We start from the raw sequence: 22,805 nt of genomic DNA on the forward strand, positions 1-22,805 counted from the left end.
ATGGACTTTACTTACTTGCACAGACCAAGACAAGATATGAGATATATTTGTTGCAGTGCATTGCTTTACAGATTAAAAGCTCAGATTTTACATATGTAAAAGCTGCCCTTGCCCCCCTTACAACATATAAAACATCTTTGAAACAACAGACATTCTGGTTATTTCAAAAAGTAAAAAACATAGGCCTACTCTGCAAACCACTGCTTGGTGGATGAACCATATGCCACGGTTCCTTCCTGTTCCAGTTGTGTATGGAATGTAGGACGAATGATTGCTTTAATGCCTCAGTGCGTACTGCAAGTTAGTCTAATCTCAATTCTGAGGCCTCCAGAGGAGTGATGTGTAGGGAGCTGAAGTATTTTTATAGATTCTTCACTCTCGAAACTTCTACATGGTTGACTTTATAAGCAAGTTTTCAGGAGATAACTGACATCTATCTTCAAGCGTATGGCAGTTCATGTTTTTCAGCATTTTTGTGACACTCTTCATCAATTCAGACAAACCTGTGGAAATATGTGCTGCACTTCTGTGAAGACGTTCAATTTCCTCTCTTAATCCTATATGGTACGGGTTTCATGCAGTATTTTTCAATAAGATGAATTAACACCTAAACTGAAGATACTATCTTTATGTCACCAGTTGAGATTACTATCTTTATGTCACCAGTTGAGACAAGGAGGCACCATAATAATCAAATGAGTTAGTAAATCTGATAGTAGAACTTTAATAGTTGTTATGGGTAATGAGAGAAATTAAAAGAGAAAAAGGATAGTAATGGTGAAGTCTGGAAGTGGCATTTAATTTTTCTCTGTCAATATGCAATAAAGGCAATACATGGAGCTCTCTCATTCCATAAAGCACACTGGAAAGATGCTTAAGTACAATCTGGAGACTTGAAAGTAGCAATTTAACAGGCTGACTTCTGCACAAAGGCTATTATGAACCTAAAGGTTCAACATTAGTAATAATTTTTTTAGCAGTATGTTCTGTGTGAATCATAATAAATGTATCATACCTGTTGCTGCTGCTGTTGTGGGGGTGGCTGCTGGGCAGCACTCCTGTCAGGTATCATTGGTCCCAGCATTTGTGACTTTTTGTTCATGCCAGCCATCTGTTGCTGCTGCTGCTGCTGTTGCTGTTGCTGCTGCTGCTGTTGTTGTTGCTGCTGCTGCTGTTGCTGCTGCTGCTGCTGCTGCTGTGGAGGTGGTGCAGACATGGGAGGTGATGGTAATGCAGTAGGTGGCGAGTAACCACTATACCCCCCACCATATCCACCGTACCCTCCATACATATTCTCCGATTCACCAGCTCCCTAAAACAACAAATCCATCACAATATGCAAATTTATAAATGTTTTGTACTATAAATAAATTCATTAATATGACAAATAATTATTTTACACTTATATCACTTAACAGGAAGGAATACATTTCATGAAAGACTGAATTGTAAAAGTGATTCTTTATGGGCTTGATCATTTTAAGTTATTATAGTTGTGTGCCTATATCTGTGACTATACCTGTCATATCTTAAGTACAAATGTCATTCAAGTGGTTATTACTTGTTTTAATATTTTTTATTTGATTTGACACTAAGCTAATTCTGATGTCCTACTCAAACCGCCAAGACAGACCCAAAGACACTGGATACACTGTTTCTCTGTGCTAAGACATTATATATGATAAAATTAAATCATATTTTAATCTAATTTGGCTGCTTTCCAATACATATCATCTGTCTTCATGTAGCTACTTCCATGCAAGTTGAGAACTACTACCTGCTTTGTGTTACTATCTAATTATTGTGCCACAACCCACAAAAACAGCTAACCTACTCTGGTTATACTTTTACCACACAGGAACAATCAAAGTTGTTTTTATTAATATTTTACAGAACCTCAAGTTTTACAATGACAAGCTGCAAACTTTTTCTACCATTACAAATCATCACTTTCTTCCTTTGTGGGAATGTACAAACAGCTGTTGCAAAACTCTATGACTATTAATTATCAACTTGTCCTTTATTAAATTTTATACTTCCTCTTTAAGACTGACTAATGGCTAGAGGACAAACGAAAGGCTGAACAAACATTCATAACAAGGCAGAAGGTAAATGCTACCAAGATGAAAACTGAAGACCTTTGGAGAAAAGAGAAGTAGCCATATAAATATCAAGCGTGCAGGTGGCGAGGCAGTACTAAATAAAGAAGGGAAAGATGTAAGATGGAAGGAATATGTAGAAGGACTACACAAACAGAAATGAACTTATGGCGACATTGTAGCAAGGGAGGAGAAGGAGGTAAATGGAGATGAGATGGGAGATACAATACTGCAAGAATAATTTGACAGAATGCTGAAATACCTTAGCTGAACAGGTCCGCTGGAGTAGATGACATTTCTTTAGAATTATTAAGATGCTTGGTAGGGCCAGCCATGACAAAACTATTCTACTTGGTGTGCATGATATGAGAGACAGCCAAAATACCTTCAGAATGTAATAGTTTCAATTCCACAAAAGGCAGGAATATTACTGAATTATTAGTTTAATAAATAATGACTGCAAAATACAGACACACATTATTTACAAAAGAATGGAAAAACCGATAGAAGCCAACATCATGAAAGGTCAGTTAGGGTTCCAGACAAATGCAGGCTATACTGATCCTACAACTTATCTTAGAAGATAAGTTATGGAAACATCCGTAAATTTAGAGAACACTTTTGACAATGTTGAGTGGAAAACACTCTTTGAAATTCTGGGATTGTACAGATTAAATACAGGGTGTGAATGGTTATTTACAATTTGTACAGAAATAAGACAGCTGAAGGAATGAAAGGGAACAGAGGTTGAGAAGGGAGTAACACAAAGTTGTAGCCTCTCTCCTATGCTATTCAATCTGTGCATTGAACAAGCAGTAAAGGAAACCAAGGAGAAATTAGAAAGGGAATTAAAGCTCAGGGAGAAGAAAGAAAAACATTACCCAGGCTGTGGCTAAGCCATGTCTCCACAATATCCTTTCTTTCAGGAGTGCTAGTTCTGCTAGGTTTGCAGAAGAGCTTCTGTAAAGTTGGAAGGTAGGAGACGAGCTACTGGCAGAAGTACAGCTGTGAGGACGGGGCGTGAGTCATGCTTGGGTAGCTCAGTTGGTAGAGTACTTGCCCGCAAAAGGCAAAGGTCCCGAGTTCGAGTCTCGCTTCGGCACACAGTTTTAATCTGCCAGGAAGTTTCAAAACTTGGAGGTTTACCAATGACGTAATTTGCTTAGAAGCAGCAAAGGACTAGGAAGTGCAATTGAATGTAGTGGACAGTGTCTTGAAAAGAGGGTACATGACGAACACCAACAATGGTAAAACGAGAGTACTGGAATATAGATAATTAAGTCAGACAACGCTGAAAGAATTAGATTAGTAAATGAGTTCTGCTATTTGGGTAGCAAGACAACTGACAATGCCCAAGATAGGGAAGACATAAAATGCAGACTGGCTATAGAAAGAAAAGCATTTCTAAAAAGATGAACTTAAATCTAATATAAATTTTAATGTTATGAAGTATTTTTTGAAGATGTCTGCAGCAATGTATGAAAGTAAACAAGGTTGATAAACAGTCAAGATATGAAAAGAATAAAAGATTTTGGAAGATGCTACAGAAGAATGCTGATGATTAAATGGATTGATTGTAGAACTAATAAGGACTAGTTGTTGTAGTCTTCAGTCTGGAAACTGGTTTGATGCAGATCTCCACATTACTGTATCCTCTGCAAGCCTCTTCATCTCTAAGTAACTACTGCAACGTACATCCTTTTGAACCTGCTTAGTGTATTCATTTCTTGGTCGCCCTCTGTAATTTTTAACTCACCCCCCCCCCCCCCCCCCCCCCCCCCCCGCCTCACGCCCACCAGACTTCCCTTTGATACTAAATTGGTGATCCCTACTTTAATTCAAGTTGTGCCACAAATTTCTTTTCTCCCCAGTTCTATTCCATACCTCCTGATTAGATATGTGATCTACCCATCTAATCTTCAACATTTTTCTGCGACACCATATTTCTCAAGCTTCTATGCTCTTCTTGTATCATCTACATTTCACTTCTGTACTAGGCTACACTCCCGACAGAAACCTTCCGAAAAAACTTACTAACACTTAATCTATATTTGATGTTAACAAATTTCTCTTTTTCAGAAATGTCATTACTGCCATTGCCAGTCTACATTTTATATCCTCTCTACTTCCGTTATCATCAGTTATTTTACTGGCCAAATAGTGAAACTCATCTGCTACTTTTAGTGTCTTGTTTTCTAATGTCATTCCCTCAGTATTATCTGACTTAATCCGACTAAAACTGGGGAAAAAAGAAACTTATGGCACAACCTGACTAAAAGAAGAAATGGGTTGATAGGACACAATCCTGGGGCACCAAGAAAACATCATTTTAGTAATGGAAGGAAGTGGGGGCGGGGGTAGGGAGGGTGATAAAAATTGTAAAGGGAGAGCAAGACTTGACTATAGTACACAGGTTCGAATGACTGTAGGTTGCAGTAGTCATGCCGATATGAAGAGGCCTGCACAAGGCAGATCAGCATAGAGAGGTCCATCAACCAGTCTTTGGACTGAATATGATGATGGGAACAGTGACAATGACGACAACAATGATAACACCACCACCACCACCACCACCACCTCCACAAACAACAACATCTGATGCCGGTATTTTATTTTGTCAAAAACAAAATTGAAAAATAACTCCTCATTACAACCTTGACTTCTCAGTGCATGTACAACCAAGTTGTGAATGACAACTTCAACGACTTTGTTAATGTAATGAAATAAGCTGGAAGTCTACACACACATGCAATGTATAGCTTCATACTTAAAAAATATGTACACATAAGTTATTTGTACAAGCATGTAAACATTGCAAAAGTATTCAGCAAGTAGAAATGATGGACGATGTTAACAGATTTCTGTGTGTATATTTATGCTAGCACAGGCAGCAAAGCATACGTGTATTTGGGACTTCCACAAATGTCTCTCAGTGACAAGTGAGAGTGAACAGATATAGTTGTATGCAATGATCAGCCGTCTCCAGAGAATCATTTGGTGCGGGCAAAGCAAAGGTGTTTGAGTTTAAAGCAACACACACTAGTTGCACCAACATACTGAATGCAGTTACTGCCACAACAAAGCAAAGAGATGGGATGCATACAAGTGACTGATTAAAAAATTGAGAGAAACACATCTGACAGCACATGCTGCTGCAGTCTGGGAAAGAGGGGGTGGGGGGGAGGGGGGGAGGAAAGGTACAGGGTACTCAACATTTGGGATCTGTGACAATGGCATGCACATGTAACAACTCTATGGTACGATCATATTTTCAATTTTTTAAAGATCTGAGATAATCTATATATTTTATCTTGTAATCGAAATGAAATAGATGTAGAGACATGAAGAGGTTATAGGCTTCTTGGGTGCTGTAATACTGTCTCCAAAATGCATTTTTTAACTATAGATAAAGTAATGATAGAAGACACTCAGACAGTTATGCCTCTCAACATGATATAATTATTTTAAATTTGCTAAAAAGTCTGACAAGAGAATATCCATTTCTTTCAACACATGGTGTTTTCTTTCTTTGTCTCTTCCTTCTTCAGCAGATGAGGGTGCTCAAATTGAGCTCACTGGTGTGGTTTCACAATGACATAGTTGAGTTAGGCACAGAAACTGTTCACACACATTTGCAGTGAAGCAACAGGGAATCTTAGCGTACTTGTGCAATAAACTTACATGCGTTTGTGTGTGTAGCTAGGTTAAGAGGACATTTCTGTTGTATGTTCCACTGCAGGGCCGTAGTACAAAAAAATATCACTACCACTTCTTGGTCACAGTGCAGTGAAATACAATGCCACTGCTTTCTATCCAAAAAGTGTGACTTTAAAGAGGCATAACAAATGAAACTTTGCACCAGTTAAAGAATGTGGAAATCAAAATTTAGTAATTACAAACAGTCTCACCTTTGACACCAAGCTAGCCCGGTATGCTGCTAAGGCCTTAAGGTACTCTTTTTTTGCTGCCTCCGTTTTCTTCTTGTAAACCTATGAACAATATCATACAATGCTATGTACATGCAGACAATAATTATGAAATACATCACAATTTACAATACACAACTGTAATAACATGATGATACATTTGAGGAACATGTCAAAGGTAATACAACAGGGAGGTGATACTGCCACTTAGTGGATGTTTTGGCTTTCTGATATTGCCTCATGCTGACTTTTACAGCTGATTAATCTCCATGTCATGGAAATACTGATAACAGAAATAATAAACACTGCTAATTTTGCATATAAACTATACAAATAACAATTCTGATAGAGGTACGTCCTTCAGTCAGACTATACACTAACTTTAAGAGACAGGTTTTTTTTTTCTTTTCCGGAAGCTGACAATGTAACTATACTCCTCAAATATTTAGGATCTAGAACATGATCTTTCAGACAGTAAATACCACACACACACACACACACACACACACACACACACACACACACACGCTACATTTCAAGTTCTGCTTCTGTTGCTTGGAGGATATTTTTATTTTGAACACATTAGTTACTGAATTTAATTGCCTTGTTGTTGATATTATTATTATTATTATTATTATTATTATTATTATTATTATTATTAGTATTATACACATGTAGGCCACTAGTGGACCAGGTGAAGCACCAACTTGAGGTGCAATTTTCTCATGTGCCACACTTCTTTCATCTTATCACTGTTTTTTCTTCCTTTCATTCAACCAATCTCAAATTTGTTACTTCATGGTTCACTCTCCACTTCAGCACTTTGTGCTTGAAAGTTTGTCTGTCATGTATAACTGCTGTTATGCCAGCAGTTTTCCATAATGCTCTCCTCATCTTTTGATTTCTCTGTGAGGTTGTTTCTGTAAGTCATTTGCCTGTATCATCTCCCAGCGATACTTGAATTTATGAAATCTTTTTAGCTCAACATACTTCTTGATAACTTTCTTTGAGTGAGTTGACATTGTCCTCATATTGAGTTGGTAACATAACTTGGCCACTCTCTGGCCATTCTTGCTAATGAATCTATCCCCTGAGCATTGTTGTATCATTCATCTCAATGTCTTTTCATTACCTAATTGTGAGTTCAAATCACCAAATAAAATTGTAACATCCACTTTGGGGAATTTTTATCATGGTTTTCTCCAGTTCGGCATAGTACTTATTGACCCCTTCGTCTTTCTTTTTAACTGGTTTACTGTTACACATGGTTGGATTGTTGTGGAAACTTATTAGAACAACTGAGCCTCACTGTCATCAGTCTGTTGTTTATTGGTGTCGTTTCAGTTACTGATCGGAGGAGTCCCTTGTCGACTGCAATGGCCATTTCCAGGAGCAGTGTTCATTTGCCTGTTTTCTTGTCTGTTTTGTTCCTAAACAGTCCGTAGTTACTGAAGACTATAATGTTGTTGTTTGTTACATAGGTTCCTTAAACATACTGTATCTGGATCTTTTGTTTGTCCAGCATCATGCATGTAGTTTCGCTGGTCTGATTAGTATACTGGTGTTTAGTGTACCTATATATGTCTTCACTTTGGTGGAAAGTTTGCAAGAGGTCTCCGACTTCCTCTTTTTTTTGTGGTAAACCAAACTCCCCAGAATCCAATAGTCCAGTTGCAGTGCTATGTTGGGGCATCAGTGGATTGGTTACCACCTAGAGTATTGATAGTATTCCTCCCTCAATTTATGTGTACGCTTGGTTTGTTAGTCCAGCTTTCGCTGAGAAAATGGAGCTGGAGTGGTTAGTTCCAGAGCTTTGTTTGAAACCACACCAACTAGATGAACAGATACTAACCTTTAGTTGCTCATTATAATGTGCCACATTATTTTATTCATTCATTCATGAAATGTATTTGTTTAAATGAAAAAAAAATGCTGATGGTTCATCAGAAACAAGAGTGTCATCAGGAGTGCCGCAGTGAAGCGTGACAGAACCAGAACCACTGTTGTATTCTGTATACATAAATGATCTGGTGAACAGAGCGGCAGCAATCTGCAGTTGTTTGCTGATGATGCCAGGGTGTACAGGAAGGTGCTGAGGTTGAGTGACTGTGGTATGATATAAGATAGTTAGACAAAATTTCTAATTGGTGTGATGAATGGCAGTCAGCACTGAATATAGAAAAATGTAAGTTAATGCAAATGAGTAGGAAAAACAAACCCATAAAGTACAGCTGCAGCATTACTAGTGTTATCATTTAAATATCTCGGTTTAACATTGCAAAGCAGTATGAGAATTTTGTGAAAGTGTGGTTCAACTGTAATAGCTTGGATTAAAGGAAGACATCAAAGAGGCGGCCTGCTACATTTCTTACTGGTAGGTTCGAACAATGCGAATATATTACGGAGACGTTTGGGGAGCACAGCTGGGAATCCCTGATGTGAAGCTGATGCTCTTTTAGAAGCACACTACTAGAAAAATTTAGAAAACCGGCATTTGAAAATGACTGCTGAACATTCTACTGCAGCCAACATATATTTGGCGTAATGACCATGAAGATAAAATACAACAAATTAAGGCTCATACGGATGCATATACGGAGTCATTTTTCCCACACGCTATTTGCGAGTGGTACAAGATAGGTCACGCACTATACAGTGGCTTGCAGAGTATGTATGTAGATGCAATAAGTAGTTATTTTCTCTTTTAACAAACAAAGAAGCTCGATATTTTGTTTTTAAATTTGTTGCTACAGTGTTTACATCATCGATACTGCGAATCGATGTTCACGTTCTCCAATTTTGATGATCATCACACTCCCCTAGCCTAAAAAGTCATTACGACATGAAACGTGCATTCAACAATGCCAACTACAGAGCTGTTCTACTTTATTGGTTCAAATGGCTCTGAGCACTATGGGACTCAACTTCTGAGGTCATTAGTCCCCTAGAACTTAGAACTAGTTAAACCTAACTAACCTAAGGACATCACAAACATCCATGCCCGAGGCAGGATTCGAACCTGCGACCGTAGCGGTCTTGCGGTTCCAGACTGCAGCGCCTTTAACCGCACGGCCACTTCGGCCGGCTTCTACTTTATTATTTTATAGCTCTGTCAGCAGTGGACAGAGACAAAAAACTAATTGCTGGAATTCTTGCGACTTCAACAGATTCAGACACATGCAGCGCAGTGCTCAAGTAAAGGTGTGTAAAGTGGACACGGCAAACAAACATGGTGGAAGTAGGCTTCAAAACACCGTCTGCTATTTAATAACTGAACGTACTGCACAATAGTATTGTACAGGTGGGGCAAAACTTTACGAAAATTACGCAACTGCTGAAAACAGCTTGCCGCGTGGGATAAATTTGATCCTTTCTATTACACTACAGAGAGCACTGTGTGCATAGTCTGTCGTTTAATGGCTGATCGTCCAAAACCAAATAAATATAACAGAATTTAATCTTCCGATTATCAGTATTCATTTGCGCCATCGAAGTGAAATATAAATGGATAAGACACAGGTCAAGTTATAATCATTTCAGCAGAAAGTAAACAATATCTTAGCACACAAGTTGGTCTCTGCTCATAATACTGTTCATAATTTGCAGTGTACTCTAAGTATCGTCGCTGAAATTCCTTAGAGATTTTACTGAGATATTATCAAAGAAATTTTGAGATATTTTACAAACGTTTTTATCTACTTCACCGAGATTGTCAATTTTCAGCAAACCCTTCGGACAATGATATAAGTTTCTTCACAATTACTTTAATCCAGTCTCAATTTTAATGTGGAATAAGTCGTACAAAGGAGTGTTCACATTTACCCCTTACTTTCTCGGGGCCGTTATTTCCTTGTTCCTTGCATACCGCACCCGTGAAAACTTCAAACTCTCTCTTATATTACCTACCGAAAAAAAAAAGTGAGCTGAGATAGATAGATAGCTGTTCCTCATCCCATTGGAAATTTCTCTGTTCGCTATATTTCACATTCCTTCTCTCTCCTACCAGTCCCGCGGCGTCCTTGAATGTTTGATCTCACCCTTGCACTTTATCGCGGTGCTTTTGTTTTCTTCAAGACGCTGCGGAAGCAGTCAACATACATCTATGCACTAGTAGTTAGTGGAAACATCTCGCTCCCTTAAAAAGTAACACTGTTGAAAAACGTGCGCCAAATCTCGTCGAGAATAAATCGGGGCCCTTACTATAAAATATACGTCAAACAGGCAAATAATGGAAAAGCTGCTTTCTGGATGTGTCATTGGCGTGTGTCACGATGACGTTAAGTTTTCTACAGCCCGTCGTTCGCTTAGCACTGGATGAGTCACAACACTGCATCCCTTTCTTTCAAGAAAAGAATACTGCTCTTGTGCGACGCAGGGTTGCCATATCGAAGGTACGCGTAGCTGGGATATGTTACACGATTCGAAAAGGTACCTAGCGTTGGTTTTATTCTCCGCTCGGATTCTGATGCACCACCACACTTTTGATTTAGTCACCCCCCTATTGTTCACGTTTCCGCATCTCTTCACGTCTTTTGTCAAGTCCGCGAAAAAAATTTACTATGAGTGTCTCATTTTTGTTTATATGTCTGTTGTTTGGAAATGGTAGTTGTTGCAATGTGACGTTCTAGATAATCGGACCGGAGTTTGAACCATCCATCATCCCCAATGTCAGCCCATAACCTTACATTATTACGCCATCTCTCTCAGTCTTGTGAAATTCATGTGTGCTGAATAAATTCGATGCGAATCGTTTCACAACGCACAACGAGTGACGTTTATATATAAGGCTCCTGTATCTGTTCGAAGAATTCCCAGAGCTTTGATACCAGATCTACCTCTGTATTATTTAACATCATGCTCTGCGTTCGTCGATGATTCATTGTCTTGTTTCTGAACATCTTAACTGCTGCAAACGTCCCGCGTCGAATTCTCTTTCTCCTATATACTGAGAAGGGGTTGTTGCTCATAGATGGTAGTATACGCTGCAGCAAAGGTTTTTTTTTTTTTTTTAAGTGTACTGTTATAGTTGATACATGATCTCCATTTTGCTGTTTATTCTCGAATGTTCTTGTTGAACTGATAAAGCAGTGCAACTTTAAGCAATTAACGATTGTTGTTTATAAGTGCTCTTATCAAAACTGTTGTGCTTGCCATCGCTGTCAACTGTCAAAATACTGCACGAATTTCTTCTCTCCCAACAATTCCGCAAGACGTTCGTAACTTACGGACATTTTGGGTAAACACTGTGCTTCTTTATTTTATTCAAGGCAAGTACCCTCAGGTACATTAACAGTGACTCAATCGCAATGAAATTCTGAACTACATTCCTACGACGATAAGCTCTTATAGACATTGCGTAAAATTCTGCCATTAGTCTCGAACGACAACGAAACACAAGCCAAAAAGGGGGAAGAGCCCTTCTCACTAAACGAATTCTTGTCTATTAGCCACCCATCGCCACAGAACGTCTGAGGGACGCGCAGAAGACTGGTACTCGTATACACCTAATACTAAAGATCATGTCAGGACGAGGTTATTAGAAGTGGAGCACAAGCTCAGATTGGAGAAAGGATTGCAAAGAAGACCGTGTCCTTTGCAAAAGAACCGTCCTGGCATTTGCTCTGCGCGATTTGGGGGAACTGAGGGGAACCTAAATCTGGATGTTCGGCCCAGTATACACAGCTTCGTCCTCCCATTAATGTGATTACAATTCGCCGCCTCCCGTGGTATGCTGTTAAATGTATCCATATTACAAACGAATTGTATGCGGTCTGCGTACAGTTTCATAACATTTTAAAAAGGAAGCTCTTCCATTATTATTGTTGGATGTGAAAACTGGACTCTAACTTCTGGCCTAATAGGGTAAACTGAATCATCTGAAATGAGGTTTCTCCGTTATGTAGCAGAATACTCGCCTCTATTATCAAATAATAATTACTGACCCCTGGCTTTGTGCTCATATTCTGGTTACCCAGTGTAACAAACATCATTCTGTTGTACCTTTCCGGAATCATGGAAATATCTACTTTTATTTCGTGTATGAATATTACATTTTAATTACAGTGGGGGCGATATACGCTGTAATATGTAATAAAAAGCGTGCTCTTTCGAGCATTTTTTGGTGAGTGTCAACTTTGAGGGGTCATAGAAGTCAGACCGTAATTAGGAAAAACATTTTCTTTGCATAGTTTCAAGATGCAGCCTTGTTCTATTTGCAGGCGAACTTTCCGTTATTTTCTAGTTAGTCGCTTCACCACTATGTCAAACAAAACGCTGCGGTTGAGGTTACCGTTGTAGCTATTCCGGCGTTGCTAAGCTTTAACTTTTGCTTGTTACACCGTGTGTGCCGTTACTAATGAACGCTCCCCTGTTTGTCAGTTAAAGAGTTTGTAAAGCAACTGTGTTATTAGCCGCAACATATGCGAGGGTGTGGTAGAACGTAGTTCTCAAACCAAAGTGCTGCTGCTGCTGTTATGAACAATAAGCGCTTATTCACCAGGAAGAAGGGCAACTTCGTACTAGTTTTCGAATACAGCATTACCGCATTCAGTTGCCGTTGCGAGTAGAGTGCAATTACATGGGAAATTCGAAGTGAACGCTCGATATACAAGCAGCTCCGAATAAAAATGAACAATAAGATGTACATTTTAACAGTAGAAGTAAAATCATTTAGCTGGAATAAATTTTGCAGACAGAATGATATATAAAATACGATATACCTTAATCGCTTTCGCTGCTGACTGAGTTCTCGTTGCTGCTATTGCAGTCGTCTACTTGAATCAGCAATGGCTGGTTGTGTTGCTATGTGGGCTCTTTGTGATGACTCACTGCATTCATCCAGGCACTTTGTGGAACAGTTTCCAGAGTGCAGAGAGACAACTGTAACGTGTCACGTATCTTAAAATATTTGCTCTCCTTTGCTACCTTGTTCTTGATAAGCGCCCAGGGTAAGTTCAATGGCGATGGAATCGCAGTGGCCATAGGAAACCAAGAAAGTCTGATTTCCTTGTCCAGTGAGCGCAATAAACTTCCGAAAGGTATTCGTGTGACTTGGTGTGCGCAGTCGCGCGTGTCCTAGATGTCGTGCTTTAGTAAATTCCTAATACGATGTGGCACTTGATGGAAGCAACGCATTATTGCTTTCCATCCATTCAGTAATGGATTTCGTAATACTGAATTTATCATCATGTGATATAGAACCTGATCTGTTGGTAATTTTTCGAATACGCTCGTAATTCACTCTGTAGTATCAGGCATTCATCTCAGAATGATAACTGCACCTCCTTGTTGCCATACACGAATCCATCTTCGTTCCCTATGTGGCATCTTAATTTTTTTTTTTCCTCCAGAAACACTGGTGTTTGAATTCCTCCTTTCCAGCCATTCCACTCTTGAACCCTTGCTCTGTGATAAAGGTATAGATTTCCTGATGCATAAGTCATTTTTCGTTCCTATCATCCAAACTTTCTGGAATGATTTGCACTACGCCAACGCTCATCAGTGTAATAAATAGTTCCCTAGTGTTTGCCAAGTGTCTTATTTGCCTCAAGAACTCGTTTCTTTTTCCTGTAACTCGCTTATTTTCCATCCCATGCCAAATTTCCGAATGGAACCCAATGGTCTGTTTCACTCATACCAGGAAAGTATTTCACTTCAGTCTTTAGCTTTTCCAATTCGGCAGCTACTTTTGGAAACTGCTTTGCCACATAGAAATCGTGGATTTTCTTTCTTGTGCCTCCGTCTGAAACGTGTTCAATGGAAAATTCTGTCGCCTGCCGGTACTCCTTTTTGGTGCTAACAAGACATGAAGTTTCTCTATATCCTCACAAAACGCGCTTCATTGTACTTTCACTAATACCGGCACATTACTGGCTGTGATACAGGACTACTTCCATCCCGTTCTTTTTCGGCCTCACAGTAATCAAGTGCACTGAAAGCCGCTGATAACCACGGAATTCCGACAACTCCGTCAAAGGTGCATGATTTCACCCAAGTGTAAGGCAACTATAGTTCAATGGATGGACAGGTTGTACGATTGTTTCCTACTGACGGGAAGCCACGACGTGAACACTGCAACAATGAATAACAAAGTGTACATACTGTTCACAGATTCGGAAACATGGCATACGCGAGCACGTGGCCCATATTGACGCAAAAGTAAGTGATATTAGTGATTTATGTAACGATGATGATGTGGGGCGCTAAACTGCGCGGTTATCAGCGGCCGTATAAAATCCCCAACCTTTGCTCAGTCCAATCTCGCCACTTTCATGAATGATGATGAAATGATGAGGACAACACAAACACCCAGTCATGTCGAGGCAGATGAAAATCCCTGACCCCCGCCGGGAATCGAATCCGGGACCCCACGCTCGGGAAGCCAAAAGGCGACCGCGTGATCACGAGCTGCGGAAGTGATTTATGTAGACTAATGTGCATATAAAAATAACTGTGAACGGCAACAATACATCTTGCATTTACACTTTTCGTCTTGAAAAAATACATATTACCATTTTTTTTACTCCTAAATACGACCCGAGTTCTACGACTCCTCAAAGTTGACACTCGCCAAAAATGCTCGAAAAAGTACACTTTCTCTTAAATATTACCTCATATGTCGTCCCTTTTTCAAATAAAATGAAATATTCATATATCAAATAAAAGTAGATATTTCCACGATTCCGGCAATGTGCAACACTTCGGTGATCGTCAAGGGATGTGACCAGAATATGAACTCCAAGTCAGGGATGAATCATTATGAAATGGATAATAGATATATAAAGATGTTGATATTAGCTAGGAAATAAATGTGGAGTGAAGTACAAATCCTATTAAGAAAAACAGAATCAACTGGAAGAATCACGTTTAATGCGTGGAAATAATAGAATCAACAAGACTGCTTTGCAATATAATCACATACGAAAATAAAATACTGACCACCCTTTAAAAAGATAGTGACAGTTTGGAGGCAGAATAGGCCAATAGTTCCAATCCGCGACGATGCTGATGACTAAAAACGAAGTACACGTATTATGGTTTCGTCACTTAAAAAAATGACTGAAATGTCGTAAATTTCAACTGGAGAAGCAATGAATTCAGCATGGCTGAAAATGGAGCATGATCTGTACATGAAATCTCGATAACAGTGGCTATTGCTTCAATTAGGCAGAAAACGCCAATGGCAGTGACTATAAAGGAGTTGTAAATATAAAATGCAAGAGTTAGTGTAAAATGTAGAATAAACCAAAGTAAATTATTCAAAGGATCAAGTGATTTATCTAAGATGATTTATTTAAATGTCTCGGTTTTTTCTTCGCTCTTGCAATGTAGCGAAGATCTTCCTTGGACCATCTACCAAGCACGTTAGTTATGTAGACAAACCGTATTGTGTTAAAGATCGGACATAACTGCTTCAATATTTTTTATCCTTCCACACCTTTCAATTATATTTGAATAATTTTGTTCTAGTGGCTGTCAACATATTACATCGCGGAATGACCAACGATACCTAATCATATCCCCCACCCATTATTGCTTCCCAACTGCTTCCTTAGTAATCTCTCATAACAATTTTATTAAACACGTCGGCGTGCAGTGAAAAATTTTCAGGTGCATGACAGATCGGCAGACGACGATGTTCCTCCTAGGCCGGTGCCTAGTAATTGATTATTAGTTGCTTCAATAGGGTTACTACGAAAATAAAGCTTACAGGAAAGTAAAACAGCGTGCAGTGCATCTTGTACTCACGTTCTTATGCTCGGCGTCCAAAGCATCCCACATAGACGCCACAATCTTGGAGACCTCGCCGAAGCTCGCATTCGGGTTCTGTCCCTTGATAGCGGCTTGGGTGTCCCTGAAGAACAGCGCATACGCCGACACAGGCCTGTGAAGAAAACATGGCATCACTCCCGTATACATGCAAGCCGCGAAATATCTCTCGATCTATCTACAACAGAACTGCACATGGCGAATTACCGAATGGGACGCCATTCGTGGATATCTTCTTAAGCCTTCGTTTAAAATGTATAAAGGAACCATTAAAAATTTTTTTCAATATGACAGGCTTCTAAGCCTACCGACAGGTCCCAACTCGTATTTTGTTTCGCACGGTATTCAGTCCTGTCGGTAACAAAGATTAAACGGTAGCATCTTCTTCGAAGATTTATTATTATTATTGTTATTATTAGTGCATAGTTTGCCCGAGGGCAGATTATTGCTTCAGACAAGTACATTTGGTGCTCTTCTATTATGGACTTGTGTTCTGCCTGGTTCGACAAATGCAAACAAGAAAGAAACACTCTTGTGGATGGGAGTCGTTCCAGGGACCCATTAATGCCCGCTATTGAAGAAAATTTCGATTTAGGGCGATGACTGAAGAGGACGTCCGTTGCATTTCATGGCGCAATCAGCCTGCTTTTGATACTGATTGTGCTGCCGTCTCTTAATAACTTGTATGAGGGCATCGACATCAGAAAACATTCTAGACAGCGAACACTGCAATCTCTTATCCAGATACAGAAGGCTCGGCATTTGTAGTTTTGCGAAGATGTGCTTGATAGGTTGGTTTAATTTTGGCAGGGCTCAAATAACATTCAGAATTCTGTTTGATTTGTGTGGTTTGTACTCGTTTGCCCCAGCTGGAAGAGATAGCTTGTGCCTAGCTCATTATCGATGATACTTGTCCGTTGTGCTTGTGACGTTAAAAAATGATTGGTACAACATTTATTTATTTATTTTTTACACAGGAACCATTTACCGAACAAAAGAATAACTTTTGCTATCGTTATGGCAGCTTCCGTATTTGCGTAGCAACCCATTCTTTGAGGGTCTTCCGCCGTTGCTGGTGGATCCACCTTTGGGAAGCAGCAACCCCATCTGGTAGCCGTCGACGGTGCTATAGCCCACCTTCAGTTATACAGCGACACGCATTTCAGACTATTACATTGCAGGAGTTATAGGGGGAGTGCCAATCAACACTGAGGGCAAGGACTGACGGCAACCAATCGCGTCGTCTCTTACCTATATGTACGCACATTCATCCTTAACAACAAGCAGCCAAACGTGTGCTCATAAAAAAGGCACCTGCTTACAAAATGAAGTTTAGCGTTTGATATCCCGTCGACAACGATCTCATCAGAGGAAGGTCTCAGGCTCGAATTGTTCAAGGAAATCTGTGTCTGTTTTAAGGGAATTATCCCAGCATTTGCCTCCGGTGATTTTGGAAAAAAAACATAAATTGCGAGGGCTATACGGAGATTTTAAGTGCCATCTTCTCGACTGCAAGTCCAGTCCCTTCCAATGCGACATCTTGCTCGGTGCACCTACCTGCGGGGTGCTCAAAATACAATGATTCCTGCATCCAGACCTGATTGTATCCAATTTACATGACTGATCTTTTGCATAAAGCACTCGTGGGTATTGTTTTGAGCCCGTGTTAATGGCTTTGTCTACGAAGTGCTCTTGAACAACGTACCTATGCAGACGTATAATCGAATTTGTATTAAGTTTTTTGAGAGACTGTACTGGCGCATACAATTTGAAAGAAATTATTTGGACGAAATGTGAGAGTTCGTTTTCAAAAATATCACACATCACCTTGTACAAGTTATGTATCATTTATGTAACATAACTAGTTTTCATAATAACCGCAGATGATCTACCACACTTGTAATACGCCTCCTGTAACGAATATCGTGACGGCAACTGCCCTTTGTAAACCTCAAATTGCTGCTTCTTCAAGTTAACTAGTAGAATGCCTATTTTTCCGGCCCTACTTGGCATCAATGATCTATATCAGTTACCAAATTTTCGAGTGGTATATTTTAATTTTTGGAAGACTGTCTGGTCGTTAGTTATTTTTCTAGCCGTCCACTGAATTTTAGCGTGCGCCACATGAGAGGTTAGCAATAATCATTTTCCTTTCGGTTTTTATTAGCAGGAAACCGTTGAGAACGGAACACATACTTGTGATTTTGCAACGTCCATACTACCATCAATTAACGTATGTATACTTACTCCTGGAACACTCTCCACGACAAGAGAACGGCGTCCAGCCATTGCAGGCTCAAAAAATTCTCTGGTTCATTAAACTAACAATGTGCACAGAGATGGAATGAAAAAAAACTAGTGACTGCCATAGCAAACATGATGAACGACGTTACATTTCATACCTCAGTAAAATACGAAAACGCTGGCGTCAGACGCCATAAATATGAAATAAAAAATATTAACAGTCATATTTCAAAAACTCGAAAGAGGAGCCATCACTTACAGATCGCTGCGTAGTTGAAAGACTAACGACGTTTATTTATAAGTTTGTGGATAACAAATGGCTTGAAGAGGAAGAAGATATTGGACACTCTCCGCCATTATCGACACGGTGAGTTATTTTCAGGAAGCGGGTACGACGTAATGAATAGGTCGGAGTCCCATCGAAGTTAAATACCCTGTGATCAATACTGTTCCGTATCTGATGCATGACACACGGACATGGACACGTCATTCTCGCAGCACGCACCGCTGTGGATTTTCTGGTTCCTTACAGGGGCTGCTAGCGTCAATTACATATTGATGCTTCTCGGTGCAAGGCAATATACGCAATTGTAGCAACTGTTATTCCATACCATTCTTTACATACACTGTAGCTTAATATAAAACGACGCAGAAACTTCTTGCGTGGTTTCAGTTTCTGGCATCTCGAAAACTGCTCTCCAAACGCGCGATGAGTTGATTTCTATGTATGAAAATTGTTTCTTGCAAATTTTCTTGTCGAATAACTGCTTATCGAACTGTTGCGAAGTAAAATGAAAGCGAGGTAAATGAAATGAATTTCAACTTCGCCTGAATAAAGGTGTCTTTATTACTGGACACAGCCGGCAGCATTTAATAACCATGTCGTCAACATCACTAGCCAAACAAGTTGTACATAAGAAACTACGTGCATAAGGCGCCTAGCTAGCTCAACACTAAAAAAGAAAGTTCAGAGATGGGTATGATCCGGTCGTCGGGAAAGACGATAGAGTGAGCTGGTGAGGTAACAAAATAACGAATTGTGACTGAAAAAATCTCAACTCTTAAATCATGCCACCAAGAGGCTGCTGCTTTCTTCAAACTATATCGAAATATCGAATTATTCTATTGACATCTTTCCTTCCAAATAATTTTTTTGCGAAAATCTTATTACTTGCTTAAATGAAGCGAACAAACTAAACAAATATCAAACGCTAGTGAATGATCATATTTGTAAAGGTGAAACAACTGCTAGAACAGCAGAAAGGAGACAAGCAGGAGGCTTATCCACAGCAATACCGTCACGACTTTAAACAAAACTAAACGTAAAGAGAGAAGCACTGACGCGAAGTAATGTGGCGGCAAGGAAAGCAGTTTGATGTACGTTGGCAGTCCAATTTCGTCGAGATTGAAACTGCACATAGTTATCAGTTTTTGCTTTTGGTTTTTATGAAGTTGTGTTGTCAGGTAAATGTTCGTTACCATTCTGGAAGTTACTGCTGTGTAACTGAACGACTCATGAATCTAAGTTTCATGTGTCAGTCGTCAAAGTTTGTCGCTCCACGTTTAGGGCCCAAGTTCACGTAACATTTACTTCCGTATAACAACGTAGGTATTTTTTATACACCTATTATTTAATTTACTAGTCTTACTACATGTAACTGTCCACAAAGTATAACAAATCACAGTGCTGGGATATATAAGAATTCTGCAGGTATTACGAATGCAGCTAGTCATTTTGCAAAATCATGATCAGTGTTTAATACTTACTTCTGAGGTTCGTTTGGGTCCCTCTTCTTCTTCTTTTTCTGGACCTTGGGCTTCTTCGGGATCTTGGACATGCCATTGTCTGCTGGTTCGGGAGATGGTCGCTTCATTCCAGCCATCTGAAATAGATATATCCAACATTTAAGGCAAGCTAAAAAAATTGTTGATGAGGTCTCGAACTGGGAGACCTGCTTTAGCGAGCAGTTCTTAATCTGCAGAAATGTCACAGCTTGAGAATTCGACACAGGAAACACAGACTATCACTTACTACTTTCAACTTCTTCCTCAAAAAGAGGGCATTTCAACAAACTACCAGCAAGCTGTAGGTATTATTCCCTCAGCTAAATTGGAAGCTGTCTAATCCTTTAATGGCAATGTCAACAGAGATTCGCCACTTGAAAAAGCATTTCAGGAATTGTGTAACAACGCATTCAGTCAGTCAAGCAGCACTTCAAACACATTAACCAATTTACAGATTAATAATAAAAGTTTCACAAACATTTTTTTTTTTTTTTTTTTTTTTTTTTGCGGGGAGGGGGGGGGGGGGGGAATGGGGGTGCTTCTCCAGCTGCCTATCTTAGCGTATAGTTCCTGGTAGCTGAATATTATGCTCCAGTTCCCACATCAAAGTTGTAGCAATCCAGTTCATCAACACGACTCTGGAGTGGTTAGACCGGTCCAAACCACCTACAGAGCATGTGGGGTACCATGCACCAGCTTCGGTATTTGCCTAAGAATCCTATTGCAAAAAATATTTATATCGATGACTGTCGAAGATGGCTTTAAATAGATATGTCGTTGGTAATTTTGGTCGAATGATTTAACTTCAATGAAAACGACAACTGCTCACAAGCCAGGCCATTCATTACTTATTCATTTCCCTGGACTGATTTTACAGCTGAATACTAGTGGTGACTTTAATGATAGCGAAAGGCAAATGATTAGATAGAGCGGATGGCTGTTGAAATAAATACGCCTCTAAAGCTTAAAGTCGCAAAAGTAGGTCAAAATCAAGTGTTCCCAATCGTTTGTATACGATTTTGTCACAATTATTATCGTTCAGATCATTTACAGACGTCAAATACATCATGAGAAACTTTCCTATGAAACGCGGTGATGACTTAGATGACAGCTGAAGCAAATGTAAAGCGCTATGATGGCTTAGATGACAGCTGAAGGAAATGTAATGGAAGTGCATTAACGTGTGAAATGAACGCATCATATGTTCGAGCATCATGAAACGGCCGCAATCATAAGCATCACTGGGCTGAAAAATTGAATCTTCCCGTTACTGGCTACCATTAGTGTTAGAATGCTTAATAACAGGGCTACGTTGGTCCAGTCAGAAGCTCTGGCACATTTCAAGAGCTACGTTAACACTTTGTGTTGAACGTGCCTTATTATTATTATCGGCATCTGCTTGAAATAGAGGGCTTGTGTACAACATCGCAACGATAGTAAAATGTTGAGGACTTCATCATTTCCCGAGGACTTCATTATTTCCTACAGTTTTCCTCCTTAACGTGCTGCGAAGCACGCGTATATTTTTTGTCAGTCGTTGCCTATCTGTTATTCGCTGCAGATCACGTCAAAGACTATTGTCTTTCATTCTTACTAAATGCTTGTAATATTCCATAAAAGGTGACAAAAAAATTACTTCTGCATGCGCTGTAATCATTATAATACTCCCAAATGCAAACGGCAACACGACCCGTTGCGCTTGTGATACAACTATTCTAAACGATGATCCATATAAATACATTCTCTGAAATTACCAATAACCCATAGCAACTAACAACTTAACAATGAAATTTATAAGACTTGTCGCATTTCATCTATTAAGTTATCTTCAGAATACGGCTGCTCAGAACTTGCTAAAATTAATGTTCTGTTCGTTTCAAAACTGGCGCTGAATAACGTGTTGGAACAGAAAAGGAAAGTTCATAGATTAGTACTTACACGTCCTGAAACTAAATATGTACTCACAGAACGATCAGATGAGCGAATTTGATCTTTTATCAAAACTTTTATTCGAAATCATAGAAGAAGACAACCGAGAAAATCTTCTGGTACCGCCATTATCACCGAGAATCGTTTTATTGACCTGCTATAATAATGTTGGGAGTTTCCAAAGATTCTATTAAGTGACGAATTTGCTAGCAGTCCACTGACGAAATTTTGCCAAAATTAGTGACAGTATGATAAAAGCATTTCGAGTATAATGTATGTATACTCGCTTATTACGCTAGCCAGAAATGATGACTAGGTCGTCGTATCATACTGAGAAAGATACTTTCAATTACGGTACGTTTTTATCTTTAGATACTGCAGTGAAACTGAATTTTTGAATACTTCCATCAAACAATTGGTGCGCTTGTTCGATATGGCACTAAATACAAGCGGAAAGATTCATTACTCCTTCTCGTAATTGTTACATACGATGTACACAGACAGAACAGTTTAATGGCGCTGGTAAATACTTGCACGAATTGGCATTGCGAAAGCCTTATGTTAGCCATATTCCACCAGTTCGTAATGTGAGCCTACAGAATACCCCAGGAAATATATATTTTATCTTGTCTCGTTCTTTTTTTGGGTCTAGCAATGAGCAATATTAGGCTACTTACAAGTGCAATTAAAACTGATCAATAAATTTCACTTTAGGGCAATAACTACTTCCCTGACAAAATGAAACTTCGACCTGACTTCACAACCAGGAGCAGTAAAAACGTGTTGCATGTGTTATGACTTACTTCAGAACTCTTACTTTCATCTAGTTCTCTGTGTCCATGGGGAAGTCTCTTACTTTTACAACACAAATGCCAACAAAGTTCTGTTACAGTAACTTAAAATATTGTGATTAGAATAATGTGTGTACTGACACTTCAAACACATGACAATGGCAGTTCATGGAACCAACTGCATGATGTTTATCCTAGCACACAGTGGGGAAAAAAATGTAAGTAAAGAGCTCTTTAATACAACAGATTTTGAGATTTTAACC

At 39.3% G+C, this 22,805-nt stretch overlaps 1 protein-coding gene across 6 annotated transcripts in view; it reads right to left on the bottom strand.

Moving 5' to 3' along the window:
• Positions 1-22,805, bottom strand: part of LOC126188996 (TOX high mobility group box family member 4-B-like) — a 477,811-nt gene that overhangs the window by 20,215 nt on the left and 434,791 nt on the right. For all 6 annotated transcript variants that reach the window (XM_049930833.1, XM_049930799.1, XM_049930816.1 and 3 more), the window contains 4 exons: positions 19,805-19,920; positions 15,773-15,908; positions 6,008-6,088; positions 1,016-1,312 (listed from right to left, as the gene is read on the bottom strand). In XM_049930833.1, coding sequence (XP_049786790.1) covers positions 1,016-1,312; positions 6,008-6,088; positions 15,773-15,908; positions 19,805-19,920 — 630 coding nt within the window. The remainder of the gene's footprint in view (positions 1-1,015; positions 1,313-6,007; positions 6,089-15,772; positions 15,909-19,804; positions 19,921-22,805) is intronic.

The sequence above is a fragment of the Schistocerca cancellata genome, chromosome 1 (genome assembly GCF_023864275.1).
Source record: "Schistocerca cancellata isolate TAMUIC-IGC-003103 chromosome 1, iqSchCanc2.1, whole genome shotgun sequence".
Taxonomy (NCBI): Eukaryota; Metazoa; Arthropoda; class Insecta; order Orthoptera; family Acrididae; genus Schistocerca; species Schistocerca cancellata.